We start from the raw sequence: 22,131 nt of genomic DNA on the forward strand, positions 1-22,131 counted from the left end.
AACGCATCTCAGGTGACCTGACTCTAAGCCATGTTAGGTAGGACTCCTTTTTGCCCGGACAGTTTTTTGGACTTCTTGGTTCCACCAAGGTGTCCTTTTCTCACTGTCCGTTGCCACGCCGAGCCGCTTTCTGCCACACCATGAGAGTGCAGAGGCAGTGACAGCTGTTCTGAACAGCTTCCATTCCTCCTTAACATCTGCAGTATGCTTGGGAATCTCTTTGAACCTGGAGGAAATGTCATCTGCAAAATTCTTCCTCACAGCCTCATTTTCCAATGTCTCCCATTTCACACGGTATAGCTGCTTAGGCATACCAGCATTGATGGTAGCATCTGGTTTCTGAAGCCGTAGAGTGCACACAACAAGGTGGTGGTCAGTTGACAATTCTGCCCCTCTTCTCACATGAACGTCCAACACTGAGGAAAATAAGTCTGCTGAGACTATAAAGAAGTCAAAGAAGTCATTTTAAATAATAATAATACTATATTCTCGTAGACAGGCTTATACGTTGGTTATGCATTTCTAAATCACTTAGGGAATTGAAACAACGTAGATCCGAATATAAATTAAATAATACTTTAATAGATATTTCCGATATTTCGGCAATGTCACATTTGCCATTTTCTAAAGGAACTTACAAAAAGGCAGGTGCACACAGGCACTAACAATACAGTAACTGTATTGTAACAATATAATACAATGGCAAATGTGACATTGCCGAAATATCGGAAATATCTATTAAAGTATTATTTAATTTATATTCGGATCTACGTTGTTTCAATTCCCTAAGTGATTTAGAAATAATACTATATATTTAAAATTATTTTGAATAATGTAAACAATCATGAACACACACAAGCAAAAATAAACTTACAAATACAAATCCAAACTATAATTTCCATGCCATTCATGTGGAAGCACTGCCCTGACAATAGAGCAAACCTTGGTTCCTGTTCCTCTACTGTCCCTTACTATGACATCGAGATATACTGAAAAAAAGAATGCAAGAATTATGGTGTAAACTAAACCAGTATTCAGTCAGGGAATTACAACAAATTTACACACAAGAATATAGCACAATAACAACAGTACATGCATAAAACATAAATGCTATATGTATGTATGGATATATCTCAAATTGCAAAATTAATCCATAATTGGCAGAAGTTGTGGCAATATGAAATATAAAAATTTTAAAGCATTACATAAGAACAAAGCATACTACACTGATGTACAGAAAAAAAAATAATAATTAAAAAAAAAATATATATATATATATATATATATATATATATATATAAAGACAACTTACTTATAACTGATAACTTTTCAAAATGTAATTATAATATTAACTGTAATTATTATATTTTGCAATTTAACTACATTATTTTCTAAACAAGATATTCTCACAGAGCACTGTTCTAAAACATTTTCATGCCTATAAAAATTCATGTATGTAATACATTCCTTAAAAAACAAAGGAAGTAGTCATCAGTATACCTGGTTTCTCCTTCATTTTTCTGCTGCTGCTAAAAAATTCTCACAAATCCTGCAGAAGTGTTGATCACTCTCCCACATTTTACTCAATCAAATGAGTGAAGTAATTGTACACCCATATCATCTCATACAACCCTCTATTATACCATCCCACTGTTGCTTTATCACCACAATATCTCCTTTAACTATTTTAACTGCGTATCTGAATATGATAAGCCCTAGTAAAGTCATCCTGAAAGCATCATACCACAGATCAGATAGTGTATCTCTTGAAAATTATATTAAGCAGATGCAGATTAGGGGGAGGGGAGGGGGCAGCATATTATTATATTATTATGCATGACCTTCATGGAGTCACAAGACTCATTTTGGGAGGCCCATCCTAGAGAACACAAAGTTTGCCATGCCACTCTTTAAACTCATTCACTGTAATTCCATGTATAAAGGAATGTATTCCATGTCCAACCATCCCTCACCCTCTTGCTCACAATCTCCTTTCACAACTTCCAAGAATGGCCCCTTTTCCTTCTCCTTGTTCAACCATCCAAAAGAACTTCCAGGTGTCAACCCTGTAACTAACTAACTCTCAACAGTTTAAATGTCTCAATCAAATCACCTCTTCCTCTTCATTAGTATATACACATACACGCATGCACACATGCAAGCACTAGTTCATATATTTTAAATAATTTGTACATAAATGATATAGGAAATAGCCAGTTGTTTGCTGATGATGCAAAATTAGGTAGTGTAATAGTTAACACGTTCACTGCCAACTACGACTATACTCGTAGTTCATATGTGAGCTTCACAAGTCAACTACGAGTATACTCGTATGTCGATTTACCAACCTCCTATGCCAAACACGAGTTAACCCTCAGTATAATTACCTTAATTTGGACCCTTGGATTCTGAATAAAGCGGAGAACACATCTGGGGGCTTGATAGAAGGGAAATAATTTCAACTAAAATATAGTATATTATGTATGTGCCTCAGAAACCAACTACGAATATACTTGTATGTTGATTACCAATCTCCTAAGCCAAGCGTGAGCTAATCCATAGTATAACACATAATTCGTACTAATTTGTAAATCAATTTAAAACTGAAAAAAATCAATAAAAATAATAAAATGAAATCAATAAAATAAAAACCAATTTATTCAAATTACGAATGATACACTTTAAAACAATTTTCCACGCACAATGGTGGTTTTTCCTGGCAAAGAGGACAATAATAATGTGTTTCGCGTCGTTGTTTGTTTCGTGTACATACTCGGCATGGCTTTGTCAGCGAATATTTTTTTCTGTAGGTGGTAAAATTTCCAAATAATGAAGATCCTGAATCCTGCTGATAATCTGTGATGCTGTAAGCTTATCCATTCCAACAAAAACTGAGATAAAGAGATCTCTAAATTTTAATGCAGTCATTGCGTTTCCAGTAATTATATTATAAAATTTATGCGCATTCTTTGGCCATCTAATTGTCTTTTGAAAGCATTTGATCAGAAAGATCGATGCCTGGCATACCCAAATTATAGTCCCTAACGATATTTGGTTTTAATTGAATTTTACCATTCCGATTTTTTGCTTCAACCATTTAAAATTTGTTCATATTTGAAATGGAAAGAACTTCCCTCTTACTGGTCCTTCCATTTGCAATGATGAATTCATTAAATTCATCATCCCTCATATTAGCGTAAACTTCTAATTCTTTATGGCGAAACTGAAGGTTTTTAGAGACTAGACGCAATAAACAGATTCGTCAGCGCATGTAATATATGGGTGGGGGTGATAAGAGATTACTAGTAGTTGGCGTATGAAACAAAATTCTGTCTGATAAGCTGGCTATGAGATTACTCGTAGTGACCTTGAAGACGCGAAAGCGCTTGGCGCGCGGGATCAAACTATGCCAGAGGAGCGTGGCAGCGAACGTGTTAATCAAGGAGACTATTTAAATAGGCTGTCAGGAAATAACCTGAAAGGAAATATTCAGTTGTTTGCTGATGTGCAAAATTAGGTAGTGTAATAGTAAATCAAGGATGATTTAAATAGGCTGTCAGTATGGACATAAGATAACGGGTATCAGTTTAATGTGGAGAAATGCAAAGTTATGCATTTTGGATAAAATAGATTACAAGCCATGTATCACATTGATAGCACTGTACTCCAGGAAATAGATGAAGCTAGAGATTTAGGGGTGGTGGTACACAGAGAGTTGGTGTTTAGAGGACATATATTGTTAGGGTAGCCCATAAGATTACTTGGCTACTGAAGAACATATTAACATGTAGAGATAAGGAAATCGTTATTCCTCTTTATAAGGCCTTGATACAACCAAATCTGGATTACTGTGCTCAAGTCTGGTCCCTGGGTTACTTTGGGGGGGGGGGGATGAGGAAGTGGTGGAGAGGATTCAAAGGCAAGAGACCAAGTTGGTGAGTGGCCTGTGGAATGTTCCCTATGAGGACAGATTGAAGGTGTGTAGATTGCAGAAGTTGATAGGAGAAAAAGAGGGGGATATGATAGAAACATTTAAGTTGCTTAAAGGGTTTTATAGGATAAATGCAGGAGAAATGTTTCAGCATTTGGCTAGAGGGACCAGAACAAGGGGTCATTTCTTCAAGTTGAATAAAGGTGTAATTAGCAGAGGTGTGAGGACTAAATTTTTTTGTTTGGAGAGTTGTGAATGAGAGTGCTTTGTCTGTTAATGGATTCAAGGAGAGGTATGATAGATTGTGTGAATAGATTGGGTCTCTTTCATTGAGTCTTTGGACTCCATGGGGGTGCCCATATAATAATAATAATAATGCCTCTCCTTGAGGTCTTCAGAAATAGAGGTGCACACCCTAGTTGATACCAGTGATCACCTACTGCAACACACATTACAATTATATTAATGCACATTAAATATTGTCATTTCTTATTCAGTCCTCAATATATTTGTTATGCACTCATGATTTTATTGTGCACTATACTTGTAGATATAAAGAATGAACCATTTTCCACTTTTTTGTTCTTTTTTGGCACAAGAAGGATAGCAATAAACATATTCTATGCAAATAAACCTAATATATATATATTGATATAATCAGAAAGGAAAATATTATATATGAGAAGGATGTGAAGTGGAAAATAGCAAATGGTTTCTGTACAATAGTGAATAATTGAAATTATTGCTAATAAATTACATTATGCTGAGAATTAATAGGAAAAGAGTTCTGAATAAATGGATGTTTGGTGCAGATTTAATAAAAGCTTGAGACACTTAAAGAGAGAAATCAGCAGAAGGCTTGTAGATTGAATAACAGAAGGCTATGTACTTTATTACAAGACAGTGGAGCAACAAATGGATAAATGGTTATCCATTGGAGATATGATATTGTCTCAATAAGTATGCTAGGCATGATAACCAGAAAAGTTTGTGGTCTTGACAGAATTCGTTTTCCCAAAGATTATCCTGACAAGAACGGTAACAGTATTTTTCTGGAGAAAGCAGGTGGGGGAGGGGGAGGTGACAGGATGAAAAAGTGTTATAGAAGGAAGGAAATGGCACCAATGAATGAGAGTTTATGATACTGCTTATAGGCCACGAGAATGTGAGCTGCTTTGGCAAATTAGGTTAGCTAGTGCAAAGCAGGTAATTCATTATGGAAGACTTCAAGTATTTCAACATAGACTGAGAAGAGAAATAAGCATCTCATTAGAATGAAACTAGCTTAAAGGGAAAGTTAATGAATGTGCAGAAATCCAAATGTAGCCAATCACCGGCTTACCCATATTTAAAAAAAAAATTTTGCAAATCCCACACACAAGAGTATAAGTACATTAGTATAGCAGTTGTGCTAAAGGTTAGACAGCCACACTACACAATGGGATTTGAATCCACACAGATATCTAGTTAGAGAGTTACTATCTAGCCTATATCCACTCAGCCTTTGATATTGTGCCACTTCATTAAGCTATGTTTCACAAGTTTCACCTGATTCTATCTACTTTGACCAGGACAGCGAAGTGTCACATAAATTTCAATTCCACATCTATCATCACTCTGTTGTCTCTTACACCTCTATAGATGGGGAAGAGAGACTGACTGTAAGTGAGCAAGAGATGTATGGGGAGTTCAGCAAAGTAGATGTTAATAAGGCTGTAGGACTTGATAATATATCACCATGTATTCTGAAAGAATGTGCCAGGGGGTTGACAACAGCCTTGATATATTTTTTTAACATTAGTCTCGCACTTGGTCAAGTTCCTAAGGAGTGGAAAGAAGGCAAGATTGTGCCACTTCATATCAGGTGTTGTAGTTAAGTTGTTGGAAAAGCTTGTGAGAACTAGGATCCAGAATTGGGTTGACAACAATGGTATTATCTTTGATGGACAGCATGGATTTGCGAAAGGGAGGTCATGTTTTAGTAATCTACTTACTTATTACAATAAGGTGACTGCTTCCTTGGACAGAGGAGAATGATACACAGTAATATACTTAGATTTTGCAAAGGCTTTTGATAGATTACCGCATGATAATTTGATGGTCAAACTAGAACGGATGGTTTTGGATATTAGATTGGTGCATTGGATTGGAGACTGGCTATCTGATAGGTATCAACAAGTTGTGTATGGGGGAGCAATATATCCAGGAAAAGAAAAGTCATTAGTGATGTGCCTCAGGGGGTCTTGTTTTAGGACCATTGCTGTTTAACTTGTATATTAATGACATAGGTGAAGATTTGGATGGAGATATTCAGTTGTTTGCAGATGATACAAAGATCGGACAAACCATACAGAGTAGAGAAGATGTTGTGGCCTTACAAGAAGACTTGAATAAATTGAGCGATTGGGCATGGGAATGGGGATGTGAGTTCAATGTTGCAAAATGTAAGGTTTTAAAATTTGGAAAACAAAGATGGGATGCAGAATTTATGCTTGGTGAGGATATATTGTTAGAGGTAGAGGAAATAAGAGATCTTGGGGTGATAGTGGATAAGGATCTGAAATTTAGGGGACACATAGCCAAAATTGTGAACACAACGCAAAGGCTTCTGGGAATAGTGTGGAGGACACTGACTTGCAGAAGTAGGGAGATTCTTGTTCCATTGTATAAGGCTTTGATTAGACCACACATGGGTTATTGTGCCCAGATTTGGTCACCTGGTTTTCAGAAGGTTGAAGAGATGTTGGAGAGGGTCCAGAGGTGACCGACTAAGGTAGTTTCTGATCTCTGGAATGTCGAGTATGAGGAAAGATTGAAAAGATGCAACTTGCAGCATCTGGTGAACATGAGGAGGAGGGGAGATATGATAGAGATCTACAGGTTATTAGGGGATTGTTATAGGATCAATGCTGGAGAAGTTCTACAGAAAATAGTGGGAGATCAGGGGAGAACCAGAGGTCATCCCTGGAAGCTGTATAAGGAGGGTGTGAGTAGGGGAGTGAGAAGCAGGTTTTTTTCATGCAGAGTTGTGAATGATTGAAATGCCTTGTCTGAGAGTGTGGTGTCTGCAGAGAATTTGAGTGTGTTTAAAGCACGGTATGATGAGTTGTGCATTTGATAAAAGGACCTTCTAGATGAGTCTTCAACTCCATGGGGTATTGGGTAGTAATAATAATAATATAATATGCAAAAGTTACATGCTGAAATTCCAAGAGGGGAAATTATGACTAACTAAGCAGTACGCTAGGCTCTGTTACACGATATCGGTTGCTAGTGAAAATGATATCAGCAGGGCATGGAAAGTGTTTAAAAATACTTAAATGATACACAATTTGTCTCTAGAATGAAAATAATAAATATGGCAGAAGAGAAATGGATATGTTTTTGTATTAAGTCTTAAGAAAAAGATGATGGAAGAAATACCAGTCACATAAGGATGATGTCAGTTATGGAAATTGTAAGGAGTAAGATAGAAGAGTTGTTGTTACAGAATTCTATTCTACTACTAATAATAATAATTGTATGATGATACACAGCCATGGGTCCCCTTTACGGAGAGGTACGGCACCATCTCAGTTCCCCCAAATTTTATCCGGGCTCTGGAACCAGCATAGCTGACGAATCAGACCCATGGCTAGGTCAGTATTCCTGACTGTAATCCGTGTGTGTTCACTGGACCGGTTTGCCTGCTTGCAGGATGAAAACCCCCAAATAAACTGGTGAGAAAAACCCTGCTGTCCATGCCCAAGACCAGCTAACTTGGCTATGGCTGAGGAAGATCCTTAAGCTCCTCACGTCATCGATTACGGAGTCCCCTTTACGGAGAGGTACGGCACCATCTCAGTTCCCCCAAATTTTATCCGGGCTCTGGAACCAGCATAGCTGATGAATCAGACCCATGGCCGGGTCAGTATTCCTCACTGTAATCCGTGTGTGTTCACTGGACCGGTTTGCCTGCTTGCAGGATGAAAACCCCCAAATAAACTGGTGAGAAAAACCCTGCTGTCCATGCCCAAGACCAGCTAACTTGGCTATGGCTGAGGAAGATCCTTAAGCTCCTCACGTCATCGATGAGAATCGAACCTAGGACATTCCTTCACCAGGCATATGGCCGTGAAGCGCATAGCTACTTGGCTAACTGCGCGGACCTATTCTACTGTTATGGTGTAAGTAAAAGAAATAATTAATTTAAAAGAATAACTCTGTTGAATGCTGAGGGAATGCAAGAGACATATGCAGAAGAAATTATTCAACTAATGAATGCCCAATTTGATAAATGCTATCAACCTTGTGTATGCAACATTGAACTCAATGCTACCTCTTCACTGGATAAAGAAACTCAGGTGTATAAGGAGCAGATATCAGAGCTGTTGCACAAACATAACATTTCACTTCAGCAATAGGGGCTGATAGGATATCCACACATGATAAAAGAGTGTTCAGCTGAACTGTCTGTTCATTTGACTAGGCTACATAATTTGAGTGTCAGAACAGCAAAGATTTCACAGCAGTGGAAAGAATATATTGAAATCAGTGTTTGCACCACAAAGGTGGGTGCAAAGACTGATTTGTCTAATTATCGACCTATCAGTATCTTTAGAGTGGTGAAGATTTTGGAAAAGTTAAGAGATTGCGTATATAAATGGGTTGACAAAGATATACTTTACAATGAACAGGTTTAGGTTTAGTAATGGAAGGTCACGTTTGAGCAACTTGCTCACATATTATAATAATGTTATTGTTAAATTGGACAAGGGGACAGATACACCTGATACTTGCGGATCTTGCTAAGGCTTTTGACAGGATACAGCATTGAAGGCTGATGCATAAAGTGAAGAATACGGAATTGGATTATAAAATAATAGTATAGATGCAAGGATGAATAACTGATAGGTATCAAAAAGTGATACATGTGGAATGTAAGTCTGCAAGATTTAAGGTGACCAGTGGTGTACCACAGGTATCGGTCCTTGGTTATTCAGATCGTTACATTATTGACCTTAGAAAGGATTTGAAAGTTAATATACAGCTGTTCGCTGATGATGCAAAGATAAGTGGGGGTAATCAGGAACAACTGACAGTAGTTGCAGAATGATTTCAATATGTTAGAATTGTGGGCATGTGAAAATGCCTATCAGTTCAACGTTAGTAAAGATAAAGTTACACATTTTGGTGTAATGAGATATTCAATGTCATTAGCAGGATTATTCTAGGAAAAAAAACTAATCGGTCTAGGAATCTAACAGTTTTAGAGGACAGGAATTTTAAATCTTGGAACTATAGCAAAGATTGCAAATACAACTCACAGGATAACTGCAATGTTGAAATGACTGCTTTACCAGGTAATGATACAGGTAAACGTGGACAACTGTGCACAAGTCTAGTGCCCTAGTTTTTTCTGTGGTGATGGTGATAGAGTGGAGAGATCGCAAAGGAGAGTGTTAAAGATGATATCTATATTGAGGAATACAGATGATGAAGATAGATTGAGACACTAGCAAACAGGAGAAAGAGGGGTGATATGAGATTTACAAACTTCTGAAAGGGTCATATAAAATACCAGTAGATCGAATTTTTCATTTCAGGCAGGAAATGAAATGGAAAGAGGAGATCAATGGAAGTTGTGAATAAATGTGATCATTGAGGAGGGGGAAGGAGGGGGGGGGATTGAGAGCTAGTTTTCCAGAGTGGCACATAATTGGAATGAAATCCTTTTGAGGTCATGGGGGGTATAGGTGGCTGGATGAATTCAAGAAAAGTTATGACAGCTGGTGTAGGTGATATGTTGCTTCCATTGATGAGTCCCTGACTCTCTGGAGGAGTCTTTTAATAATAATAATAATGAACAAAAGCCTCAGCACCCTGTAGTATACTGTTTCTTACCCTACTCTTGAGAAATCCATGATTTGCCAACTTCTACCAGACAATCATCCCATGTCACATGAATTTCAATTACACATCTGCCATAATAGTTTTACAGATACGTATATCTCCTTCACTCATAACTAAACTTTAAAGCAAATCAATATCTGGTTAATGGATAGCCACTGGCCTTCAGAGTGGTTGAGTAAAGACACTGGTATTATTATATGGAATTATAAATAAAAAAAAATAATAATAATAATTTAAATAAAAAATTTCACTCAGAAATATTAAAATGTCCCCTCAAAAGAATATCAGCACTCAAATAATTCTTTAGATTTCTTTATATACTAAAAGATTCATATATACATACTACACTATCTATATCTTTATATACTTCTTGATACGGTAAATAGGCTCAGACTTCAAAAGACAACAGTCTCTCATTTGAGGTTCTGCTTTGAAATGCCTTTAACTATATTTAAAGGCATTTCAGAAGTTAGTAATTTGCTTATAAAATACTTCCAAGCAAATTCAAGCCCCCACCCTCAAAAAAAAATTCTCCTATTTGTATACTTCTAAAGGTATGATGAAAGGGAGTAGGATCATTAACTGTATTAAATGTACAATATCTACTGCACATAAAAAGTCCCATATTTTCAGGCAAAAGGAGGATCTGCTTCATTTTGAATAAAAGAGCAAAAAAGATACATCAGGACTCTGTGATTGGTGTGTGTGTGTGTGTGTTGGGGGGTTGTTAATGATAGCAAAGGAATTGAAACGAAAACGAACAGAAGCACACCAAGAGGACAAGGATGTAAAAGACGGTTAATTTCAGGCTGCAACATAGAGGCGAACAATATAACATATATAATTGATTACTGCTATAATCCAGGGAGTATAAGGAAGAATGTCGATGAGATGCATTGGAAATTGGCATAATGAATGCAGTTTGAGTAATTTTTTTACACTGATTTTTAAATGGGGATATAGACTGGGAAGAGGAATGGTCACAGGGAAGGAAGGAAATGGAATTTCTACCTAATTTATACACCTAATGAGAGATAATGAAGTGCCACAGCATGTAATAGAAGGGACATGAGGTTTGAGGTTGCTGGATCTGATCATAGCATTAAAAAACTTAACAATAATCAATTTAGCTATGCTGCCTTTGTTTGAGGAAAGTGATTAGTCTTGACCTGGGAGAATGCTAGGCATGCAGAATTTTCAGTTAAGAAAGGATATAAGTGGAATTACAAAGCAAGTGATTATGACAAGCTTTCAGCAGTGTTATGGCATGAAAATGAGGAGGTGGGGTGGAGGATGTTGGTGCATGATAGGTGGTCAAGAGGTGTCTTGCCTTAGTAATTTGCATACTTTTTATAAGAAAGTGACAACAGAGTTGGATAAGGGAAATATCTATTCAGTGATATTGGTGGCTTTTACAAAGGTATTTGACAGGATTCCACATAGAACTCTGTTGCATAAAGCAACAGAGTTGGAGCAAATGGGTATATATTAATATGGTGATCTGGATTACAGAGTAGTTGATGGACAGATGTGAAAGTGGTTTATGTAGTAGTTGAGTCCAAGAGAAGCCAGGTGAGCAGTGGTATACCACAGGGCTTAGTACTTGGTCCTCTGTTTATATATCAAAGGTTTAGGCATTGTTGATTATTTATAATAGTGCAGTAGATAAGGAAAAAATAAATCAATTTATCGAACTTACTAATATTTCACTGGTTTTCTACACAGCATTTTCAGAGCACAAATTTAAATTGTGACAAGCACACAGGCACTACAGTAAAACACTAGAAATAATTTATTTATAACTAAGAATGCCCTAAGCACCCTCTATGGACTGATAAACTGTAAAGTTAATTTTGAGAAGTCAGACTATCTGGTCTCAAAATAAATACCTGTCACCCAGATCTTAATATGAGCCCTTAATAATTAGCCAATGACCACAGCACATGTAAAATAGCCAAAATACTACATGAACCCTCTTACAACCATTACATAGGATCAAAGCAAAAGGCACATCGAAAAGACTTGTTATTATTTTCCTCACCCCCATAGAGTCACAAGACTCATCACAGAAGATTACAAATGAACACAAAGGTCTATCAGACTACTCCTTAAAATTATCCACAGTCTGCACATTCACCACCCTCCCAGGCAATGCATTCCATGCTTCTACCACTCTATGCAAAAAAGCTTACTTCTTACCCTTTAACTCACCACCTCCTTTCAAAATTTCAAGGGATGGCCTCTTGTCTTAGTTCCTTTCCCTCATTCTACCATATGAAAAATCTCCTCAGCGTTAATACAATAATAACCTTTCAACAGGTTAAATATCTCAATCATATCCCATTTGCCTTTTATCCACCAAACTCTGCAGTCTGCATGCCTTCAGTCTATCTTCGTAATCAATGTTGTACAGTCCTCATATCATTTATCATTTTGGTTATCCATCTCTGCATCCTCTCCAAAGTTACTTCATCCCTTTCAAATCCTGATGACTTTATCTGAGCAGAGATCCAGATGTGGTGTGATCAAAGCTTTATCCAATGGGATCAGTACACTTTAATCTCATGTAGTCAATGTCTCAACATTACCGCAGTTCTTTGAGATGTCTTCTCAACCTTTGCAATATCACCTTGGAACTTTAAATCTCTATCCACGATCCCCTGCTTACTCCACCTCTTCCAGCATAACTCCACCAAGTAAGAAGCATCCCACCTGTTGATCCTAAATCTCTACACGTGATCCCCAGGCCACATTTAAACTGCTCATGTAGCAAGCTACCTTCATCTACTATTCTAAAGATCAACTTCATCTTTCTGCACATCCTGGAGAGTATAAAGTCCCTTGTGCCTACAGTTTAGCCTGCTTTAGACAGAATGGTAGATCAGTTAATATCTGCCTTGAAGAACACAAAAATTACATCCGCGATCATTTTTATGGCAGGTCGTGATAGCAGACCATGCTCTGGATACTCCATATAAAATTAAATGGAGGAAGACATCAATTTTACATAGAAGTTGCTAGGTTTGAAAGACTAATTTTAGAATAAGCATCTGCTATGAAACGCTTCACCAACCTTAAAAGTATGGTAGTGTTAATGTTAAAAAACGTTTAATTTTCTTGACCAAAAAGCTCTGGAAAAACTTTTATTGGGATTATATTGATCAAGTGTATATAATAAACAACTAAGTTATACCAACTAGTTTCACCAACTAAGTCTGTTGGCATCTTCAGGGTACATAACTATTTACTAACATCCCTGTGGAGGAAGTGATCAACATTTTAGGAAGTTTGCTCCCACAAGACATTACTTCTCTGTTCTGTCATTGTTTAACATCAAACTTTTTCTTATGGAATAAAACCATATACTTCTCTGTTCTGTCATTGTTTAACATCAAACTTTTTCTTATGGAATAAAACCATATATCCACAATTGACTGGCCTTGCAATGGGTAGTCCCCTCTCACCATCTTGTGCTGATCTCTTTATGGAGGATTTTGAAAGTAAAATCTTAACTCAAACAGACCCTAAACCCACAGTATGGCGGAGATACGTGGATGATATCTTTATCGTTTGGAACCACACAAAAAAGGACCTGTTCGACTTTCTTAAGAAAATCAACTCTCTACACCACACAATCAAATTCACTCTAGAACTTGAAGAAGATAACCAATTATCATTTCTGGACACTTTAATTAAGAAGCTTCCGAACGGTGGTATCAACCTCTCAGTTTACCACAAACCTACCAATACAGGACATTATTTACATTTCACTTCCTCACACCACATTTCTCACAAACTTAGTATTGTACACATGTTGAAGAACCATGCCTCTCTCCTTACAACAGATCAACAAGACCTCTAGGAAGAACTATCCCTGATATCCACCAACCTTATCATGAATGGATTTCCTCGAAGACTCGTCCACAAGATACTTTTCTCTGAACCCCAACAAAGACAACAAGATGATGTACGTTATATTTCTACCATCGTCATTCCATACTTAGGGACAGTTTCAAATAAGATTGCTAGACTCCTTAGACCACATAAAATAAGAGTAGCCTTTAAATCCACAGAAATGATTAGACAATTCTTAAGATCTCCAAAAGATAGCCATCCTTTCTCCAAATATGCTGGAGTTTATAACATACCATGCTCGTGCGGGTTGAATTACATCGGCCAAACTTCAAGGAGCCTTGAAATTAGGCAAAAAGAACACATAGGTGACGTCAATAATAACAGAGAAGAAAAATCAGGTTTAGCTTTTCATTTCTCAAGAACGAACCATACCATAGAGTGGGATAGAAGCACAATTCCTTACATGGAGGAGGACTTCCACTCCTGAATTTTTAAGGAGGCCACAACAGTTGCCCACTGTACACAAGATTAGTCCTTGGTTCCTTAACAGGAACCAAGGACTAATCTTGCCCGTGATCTGAAAGACCCTTATCAGATCCTTCAACTCACCAGAACTGAATTATAGTGCCAACTATAGAATGTTCCTAAATAACAACAAGTGAGATCATCCACGCTCTATGAATGTATTGTACGCGCTTTGTTCTTTGTTTAATATAATTGGAATCGGTTGATTTTAGTTTGTAACAGTTTTTTACTTTTTAGTGCCTTCCTTACATCAGTTATGTACCCTGAAGATGTCAACAGACTTAGTTGGGGAAACTAGTTGGTATAACTTAGTTGTTTATTATATACACTTGATCAATATAATCCCAATAAAAGTTTTTCCATGGTAGTGTTAATTTATCAAAGATCTGGAAGACATTCATTTTGATATCAAACAGCTGGATTTCTCCAAATTAACTTTGCAGTTTATCAGTCTGCCGAGGGGGCCTTGTTGGCAAATTAGTTTTATGTCAGTTACAAATTTAATCATTTCTAATGTTTTAGTTTAGTTTGGCACCTGTGATGTCTGTGTGCCTGTTACAGTTATCGTCATGCTCTGACAATGATGGATAAAAAACCAGAGAAATACTAGTAGGTTCAATAAAATGATTTATTTTTTCTTCTTGGTGTTGTTTATACTGTGAAGCACTATTATAAATGGTCCTCTGTTGGTTAATTCGTATATCAATGATAAAGGAAATGATATGATTAAAGTTTTTTTTCACTTAGCTATGCTACCAATTATATATTTGGTTTAATCCTTTATCCAAGTGTAAGCAAACAAAGTTTGTGCCTGAAGTAATTTCAGGACTGGGACAACTCGTGGCAAAGGTGGAATAAGTTCTGATCATGTATATGGTGATATGACTTCTGCATTACTTCCACCTTAGTATCACCACCAGCGGGTCTGGCTCCCACTGATGAGACCTAAATAAAGGTTGAAACCAGTCTGGGTATTGGCCCTTCCCTTAATGCATAACATTATACATGTCCACAAGGAGATGCACTTTGCATTATGGAAGATACTAAGGCAAGTGATCAGAACTTATTCCACCTTTACCATGAGTTGCCCCAGTCCTGAAAATACTTCGGCTGCAAACTTTGTTTGCTTACACTTGGATAAAGGATTAAACCAAATATATAATTGAAATGATTTGATGGAAAATATTTAGTTGTTTGTTAATGATGTAAAACTTGGAAGAGCAATAGTAAATCAAACTGATGTAGAGATCCTGAGCGATGAAGCAAAGGTAAAATGGCTGCCAGTTTAATGTGGTCAAGTGTAAGGTGATGTACTTTCAGAAGAAGAGATCACAAGCTGTGCACTATATTGATGGAAATGAACAGCAAAAAACTAATTATGCCAGGAACTTAGAGATAACTATGGACAGGGAGTTCAAGTTTAGAGGGTATATTAAGAAGGTAACCAAAATAGCACATAATCAGGGATAGAGAAGTCATTGCTCCCCTTTACAAGATGGACAACTGCATGCAGATCTGTCACTCAACTTAAACCAGCTACAAAACTTAAAAACATATTCAACTCCTCTAAGGATCCTCTCCTCCCATTGGCACATCCTGGAGCTTACTGCATCCGCTGCACCTGTAACTTACCAAATATTGGTGAAACTGGGCATACAATCCCTACTGTATGCTCAGTTTGAAAAACCTGGTATGAAAGAAAATTTAAAGAAGCCTGTGAAATTCTGATAAATCACCCAAATACCAACAATAATGGTGGCAAGAAAATTCCAAGAATCTGGATGGCACATATTCAGCCTACTTAATAGTTAGTATCTATCATACTTCAGGACTCTAGGCAACCTTCAGCTAATATTGGAAACCACTCCAAACAAACTGGTATATATATATATATATATATATATATATAGACTTGTTGCTCCTCAACCCAATATAAAATATTAATAATAGGACTCTAGCGTTGATATTGTAAGGTTTTTTTTTTTTTTTCAACAGAGGTCAGGCCAATAATTGTTGTAACGGTTGGTCAGTAACTTTAACAAACCATGTAGATTGTAGTGCAACTTGTATATATTGTATATGCTCCAGAAGATAACATTGATATAAAGGTCAAAACGTCTAGTGTTGATTTTGGTTTATATTAAACTAAAGTTTTACTCAACATGGTAGTTGTCTCCATAATTTTCCAAAATGTATTTTGGGGAGAAAGAAATTGTGAAGAGTATCCAGAGGTGAGTGGCAAAATTGTGGCAGGTCTATGGAATGCTCTCTATTAGAACACATTGCAGATTTGTGGACCTCAAAAACTAGCTGATAGGCAAAAAAGAGGAGTCGTGATAGAAGCATTTAAGTTATTAAAGGGGTTAGACAGGATTGAGACTGAGGACATTTTTCAGTACATGGCAAGAAGGAAGAGAACACGGGGTCACCAGTTTAGTTGTGTATGAGTATATAGATAGCAAGTGTGTTAGGATTAGATTTTTTGCTTGGAGGGTGGTGAATGGGTACAATTGGCTGCCATACATGGTTATAATTGTTTCATCAGTGAAGAAGTTTAAGGAGAGGTATGATAGGTACTATGTGAATAAGGAATCTCCTGTGATGAGTCTTCTGGCTCCACAGAGATACCTGTATTATAATAGTAATAACATTTTGCTCACTTTACAATATATCTTAGCAAGTTTGTCTCTTTTGCAGGAGAAAAATCAAGTGTCAGCTCTCAATAATGACCAACTTACCTTATGCTGTAAACTTCATCATGTTGGAGGCTATGAACTTAAAGTTTCTAATATAACCTGATGGAAAGGAACCTAGATATTTCAGATGAGAAAAGGAATGTCTTCAAATGAGTGCTTTTCAGATTACACTTTGAAAGCATTTGGCAAAAAATAGAGTTGAAGTACTACTCCTTTATTATGAAAAATAAGGATAATCCTAGTGTGAAAACTGAAAAAAAAAAAAGAAATTAATTAAAAAAAAAACTAGCAATATTTCTGCACTTACCACTATAGTTATATGCAGAATACCCAGCAGGAAGAATAAATTTTGCATTTCTATTTATGCCATAATACACTAAATGACTTGGACCTTGAGGAATAAGAGAATATCTTAATTCATAAAATAGGGGTGCATGATTACTTTGCCACTCAAGGCAATGTAGACGAAACAATGTGTTCAGGCTGTATCCACTTAATGGCATCAGTGTGCATCTACCATTCAATGGTCCCAAATTGATGGTAAAGTAGTCCATGGCTGAACTTTCTGCAGAATAATTTCCTTTCAAATAGAGAATAATAATCATTAATAATATGTCATAAATAGCAATTTATTTTTCATTAAAAAAACTACGAAAAGTTGTTAGATTTACTATTTCAAATATTCTTTATCCCCCCCCACCAAAAAAAAAAAGCTAGCGTGATTGTGTGAAGCTGCCATAGTTCAATTAGTAACGGTTATCTTTGAACCCCCCGCCGCCAAGGCTTGCTATGCTGCCTCACCGTGGTGGTGGTGGTGGTGGGGGGTGAAGCACATCAAAGTATCATTACGATGGTGGGGCCTCCCAAGGAATGAAGGCCATCGCACTATGCTCAGCTAAATGCTAGCAGGTGAAGACAGAAGAGGAGATGGGTGCCATCTGTCTTAATTTACTGCCTATTAGACATTCATGGCGAAGGATTTAACACAACATACCATGCCAGCTTGGATGTTGTCTGATTTAACAAGGTCCATGTTGCCATTTGGTAGCAGCTCCAGGGGTGGCAATGAGAAGTTAGTGACTGGCACCACTACCACTGACAAAAATAATGAAAAAACTGGATGCAGATTCAGACTTTGCAACCATTTAATGACCGGAACCTGGAATATTATGATTACTACAGTCAGGTCAACTCAAACTACTACAGCAAGAACTAAAAAGATATTAATGGGCTGTTATGGGACTTGGTGAAATTCAATGGTCCAAAACAGGAGAGCTAACAACAGATGAAGGACATTTGCTTCTTTACTCTGGATGATTGCAGCAGAAAAGAAGGTGTTGGTTTTTGATACACAAATGATGACAAAATTCTGTCATGGAATTCAATCCTATCAATAGCAGAATTGCTTTAGTCTGTCTAAGAGGGAAACCACTCAATATCATCATCATACAGGTCTATGCCCCAAACACAGGCCACGAGTACTCCGACATAGAGGAATTTTATGGTCAACTTAATGCAACAATCACTGGAGCAAATAGAAAAGACCTTTTGATCGTACAGGGCGATTGGAATGCCAAAATTAGAACAGACATCGGTAAGGATTTTCTCCCATTTGTTGGACCATATGGCTATGGGGAAATAAACGAAAGAGGTTTTGAATTGATCAATTTTGCCTCACAAAATGAACTCACCATTATTAACACTCTATTTCCCCACAAACCTTCCAGAAGATGAACATGGACTTCCCCTAATGGTAAAACACACAAAATCAACTTTATCCTTGTAAGCACAAAATTTAAAAACTCCATCAACCTCACAAGAACCAGATCATTTTCTGGAGCCAACATTGGCAGTGACCACAATATGGTCATCACATCTGTGAATATGAAAATGAGGGAAATATTACCTACAAAATCAACTCGTAAAAGATATAATACAGAAAAATTAAAACACCCCAAATAAATAGATTATATACATATGAATTAAAACAAATTTTTGACACAAGCTTCAAAAAATATAATAATATCGAATCTAAAACCAAATACTTCTCACAAAAGATAACTGAAACAGCTGAAGAAATTCTTAGATACAAAAGGAAAGTCAATAAACCATGGATAACTAAAAATATTTTGGACCTATGCAATGAAAGAAGAAATTTGAAATATCATATTAATAGCAGTGACAATAGAGAATAGTATAAAAATATTACCCAGATTATTAAAAAAAGAAATCAAACATGCTAGAAAATTATGGATACTAGATGAATGTAAAAATATAGAAGAGGACCTAAATAAAAATAATCTTAAAAGTGCTTTTCAAATTATCAGTAAGTTAACCAAACCTTTTACTGCAATTAATTGGCGTATAGAAGATGAAGATGGAACTCTTATCACTGATAACCAGAAAATAGTTGATAGATGGAAATGTTACGTAACCAAGCTTTTTCAAAAGGACTCCCAACTGACTGATGACATTTTGGATCGAATTTTGCCAGGAGGTTTGGAGGAAGGAGATTACCCGATATTAAAAGAAGAAGTCATTGCAGCAGTTAGCTCCTCAAAAACAGGAAAATCACAAGGAATTGATGGTGTTATAATGGAACTGATATGCGAAGGAGGTGACATCATCATAGGCATATTGCTAAATTTATTACAGGATGGATGGAACACAGAGACTTGGCTTTCTGATTGGTAGACTTCTATCCTTGTACCTATTCCTAAAAAGGGAAACAGCATTAAATGTAGCAACTATAGAACAATAAGCCTTATTAGCCATCCAATCAAAATCCTGTTAAAAATATTATTGTCAAGAATTGAAAAGAAAATAGAAAGCAGACTATCTGATGAACAAGCAGGTTTCCAGAAGTACAATTGACCATATTTTTACATTACATATACTAGGTGAAAAATACATAGAAAATAACAAAATAATCTGTCACAACTTTTTTAGACCTTCAAAAAGTTTTTGACTCAATATGGCACGAGGCATTATGGAAAATTTTAGAACATTATGGTACAGACCAGAGGTTATCAACCTTTTCCAGTGGCGTACCACTATATTTAATTCAAGATATTAGATGTACCAGTAAGGCAGTGGCTCAAGTACCACCAGTGGTACGCATACCATAGTTTGAGAACCCCTGGTATAGACAATAAAATCATTAGGATTATTAAATCTCTTTATTCCTCATCTGATATGAGAAGTGAACTTAAAAATCACAGCAGTGAACCATTCTGGGCAGAACGGAGGGTAAGACAGGAATGCATCTTGTTCCCTCTTCTTTTTAATTGTTTTCTGGAATATGTAATAGATGAAGCTCTCCATGAATATGACACAGGAATAGTAGTTATTAGACTAAGAATAAACAACTTATGTTTTGCAGATGATATTGATCTTCTGGCAGAAAGTGAAGAATTACAAGAGATAACCAGCCGTGCTTTCGGAACATTAAAAAAATATGGATTATACATAAACCGGCAAAAAACAAAAACAATGATAACCTCAAAATCAGACACTGAATTCTTAAAGATACAAATTGACAATAAACAAATTGAGAATGTAAACAAGTTCACTTATCTAGGAAGCACGTCGAGTCAAGATGGTCGATCAAAAACTGACATTAAATACCGAATTGCAAAGGGCAACAGTGGCCCTACAGAAGTTAAAACCATTGTGGAGAGAGAACAGAACAGCAATCACAACTAGACTAAGACTAATTGACACCTTGGTGAACTCTATCTGCCTGTGTGGTTGTGAGGCTTGGACTTTATTGAGGGAAGATGAGAGGAGACTCCTGTCTTTTGAAATGAAAACTACAGACGACTTTTGAGAATTCTCTATTCCACTCACAAAACCAATGACAATGTCCGAAAACTGATTGATTCAATAGACGGGGAAAAAAAGGGAAAATATTCTGATAGTCATCAGAAGAAGAAGACAGATGAAATGGTTCGGACATGTGGAGAGGGCTAATGGCATTCAAAAGCAAGCACTAGAAGGAATAGTTCCGGGATCAAGGATTAGGAGCCGACCTCAATTAAAATGGACTGATAACATCAAAAAATGGACAAATTCCTTCCTTTCTCAAGTGACATCAACAACAAGAGAGACCGAGATGATTGAAGGAAGCTAACAAAGAATATCACCTACCAGCCATGAGTGACCCAACAGTCCATTTAGGACTACGGGAGAGAAGAAGAAGAATCCTTTGACTGGAAAGAAAAGACCTGGATTTGATTTCCATTTAAGATGGAAAGCACCTTTATAAGGAATTTCAAATGAGGATGAGTTAATCAGTCTCATCTTTATGAGACTATTAAAATCTTTAGGTGCAGGATTTTTCATCCTACAAAGCAAGCTACAAAGACTGGAAGAACAAAAGCAAATAACCATACAAGTAACGTGATGGTGGAGTATTTTATTCATAATAAGCAATGAATCGTGTCTACTCAGAGTGGAGATAACACTAACAGCTTCGAGAGTATGGTGTAAGACAGATATTTATGGGACAAGATATTTAGTGGGGTGCTGCTACACACAAGGGAATATAACGTGATGAGTGGGAAATGTTTAGATAAATTAGTTTGGCAAATGCAAAGTGAGTGATCATTATAGGAAACTTCAACTATAGTGATATAAACTGAGTAAAGGAGATAGTATGCAGCAATAAGGAACTGAATTTTTGGATTTCATGAGGGACAACTGTCTTAGGCACCATTTGGTGCCTAAGACAGTCAAGATCAAGAGTTTTGGATTTGGTCATAGCATAATAGGGTGTGATTATGACTAGAATGTCATATTTGCTCCTCAGTGGTGAGAATGACCATGTAGTCCTGACTTGGAGGATGAATAGGCATGTGGAGATATCAGAACAGAAAGAATACATGTGGAATTATTGACATCTGACCTCCATGGAGTCAGAGACTCGTTGTGGGATGGGCTACTATCAGCAACCAGCTTGTAGCATACAATGGATGAAAGATTTTGAAGGAATGGGACCATTAGTGTATGGAAGAAGTTGTTGGCAGCAAGGGCAGATTGCATACTTTGAATGAAGAAGATAAAGTAATCTGGAGTCAAATGGATAACAAGAGAAATAAAAGGAGAATTGCAGAATGATTATGGAAGGCTTATAAAGAGAGAAGCAGGGAACATCTAGATGAGGAATATAAGGCTCAGGCTAGGAAAGTGACTAGTATTGGATGGAGAAAAAAATTAGAATATGAGAGAAGA

At 36.7% G+C, this 22,131-nt stretch overlaps 1 protein-coding gene across 1 annotated transcript in view; it reads right to left on the reverse strand.

Annotated features, from left to right (window-relative positions):
* LOC150105439 (polycystin-1-like protein 1) overlaps nt 1-22,131 on the reverse strand; it is a 724,085-nt gene that overhangs the window by 512,567 nt on the left and 189,387 nt on the right. Inside the window, exons 17-18 of the mRNA XM_090394152.1 lie at nt 17,207-17,479; nt 875-989 (exon numbers count right to left, since the gene is read on the reverse strand). Of these exons, the coding sequence (XP_090250278.1) occupies nt 875-989; nt 17,207-17,479 (388 nt within the window). The remainder of the gene's footprint in view (nt 1-874; nt 990-17,206; nt 17,480-22,131) is intronic.

This window comes from Typopeltis vanoorti, chromosome 6 (genome assembly GCF_054136105.1).
Source record: "Typopeltis vanoorti isolate ZY-2024b chromosome 6, IOZ_Tvanoo_1.0, whole genome shotgun sequence".
Classification (NCBI taxonomy): Eukaryota; Metazoa; Arthropoda; class Arachnida; order Uropygi; family Thelyphonidae; genus Typopeltis; species Typopeltis vanoorti.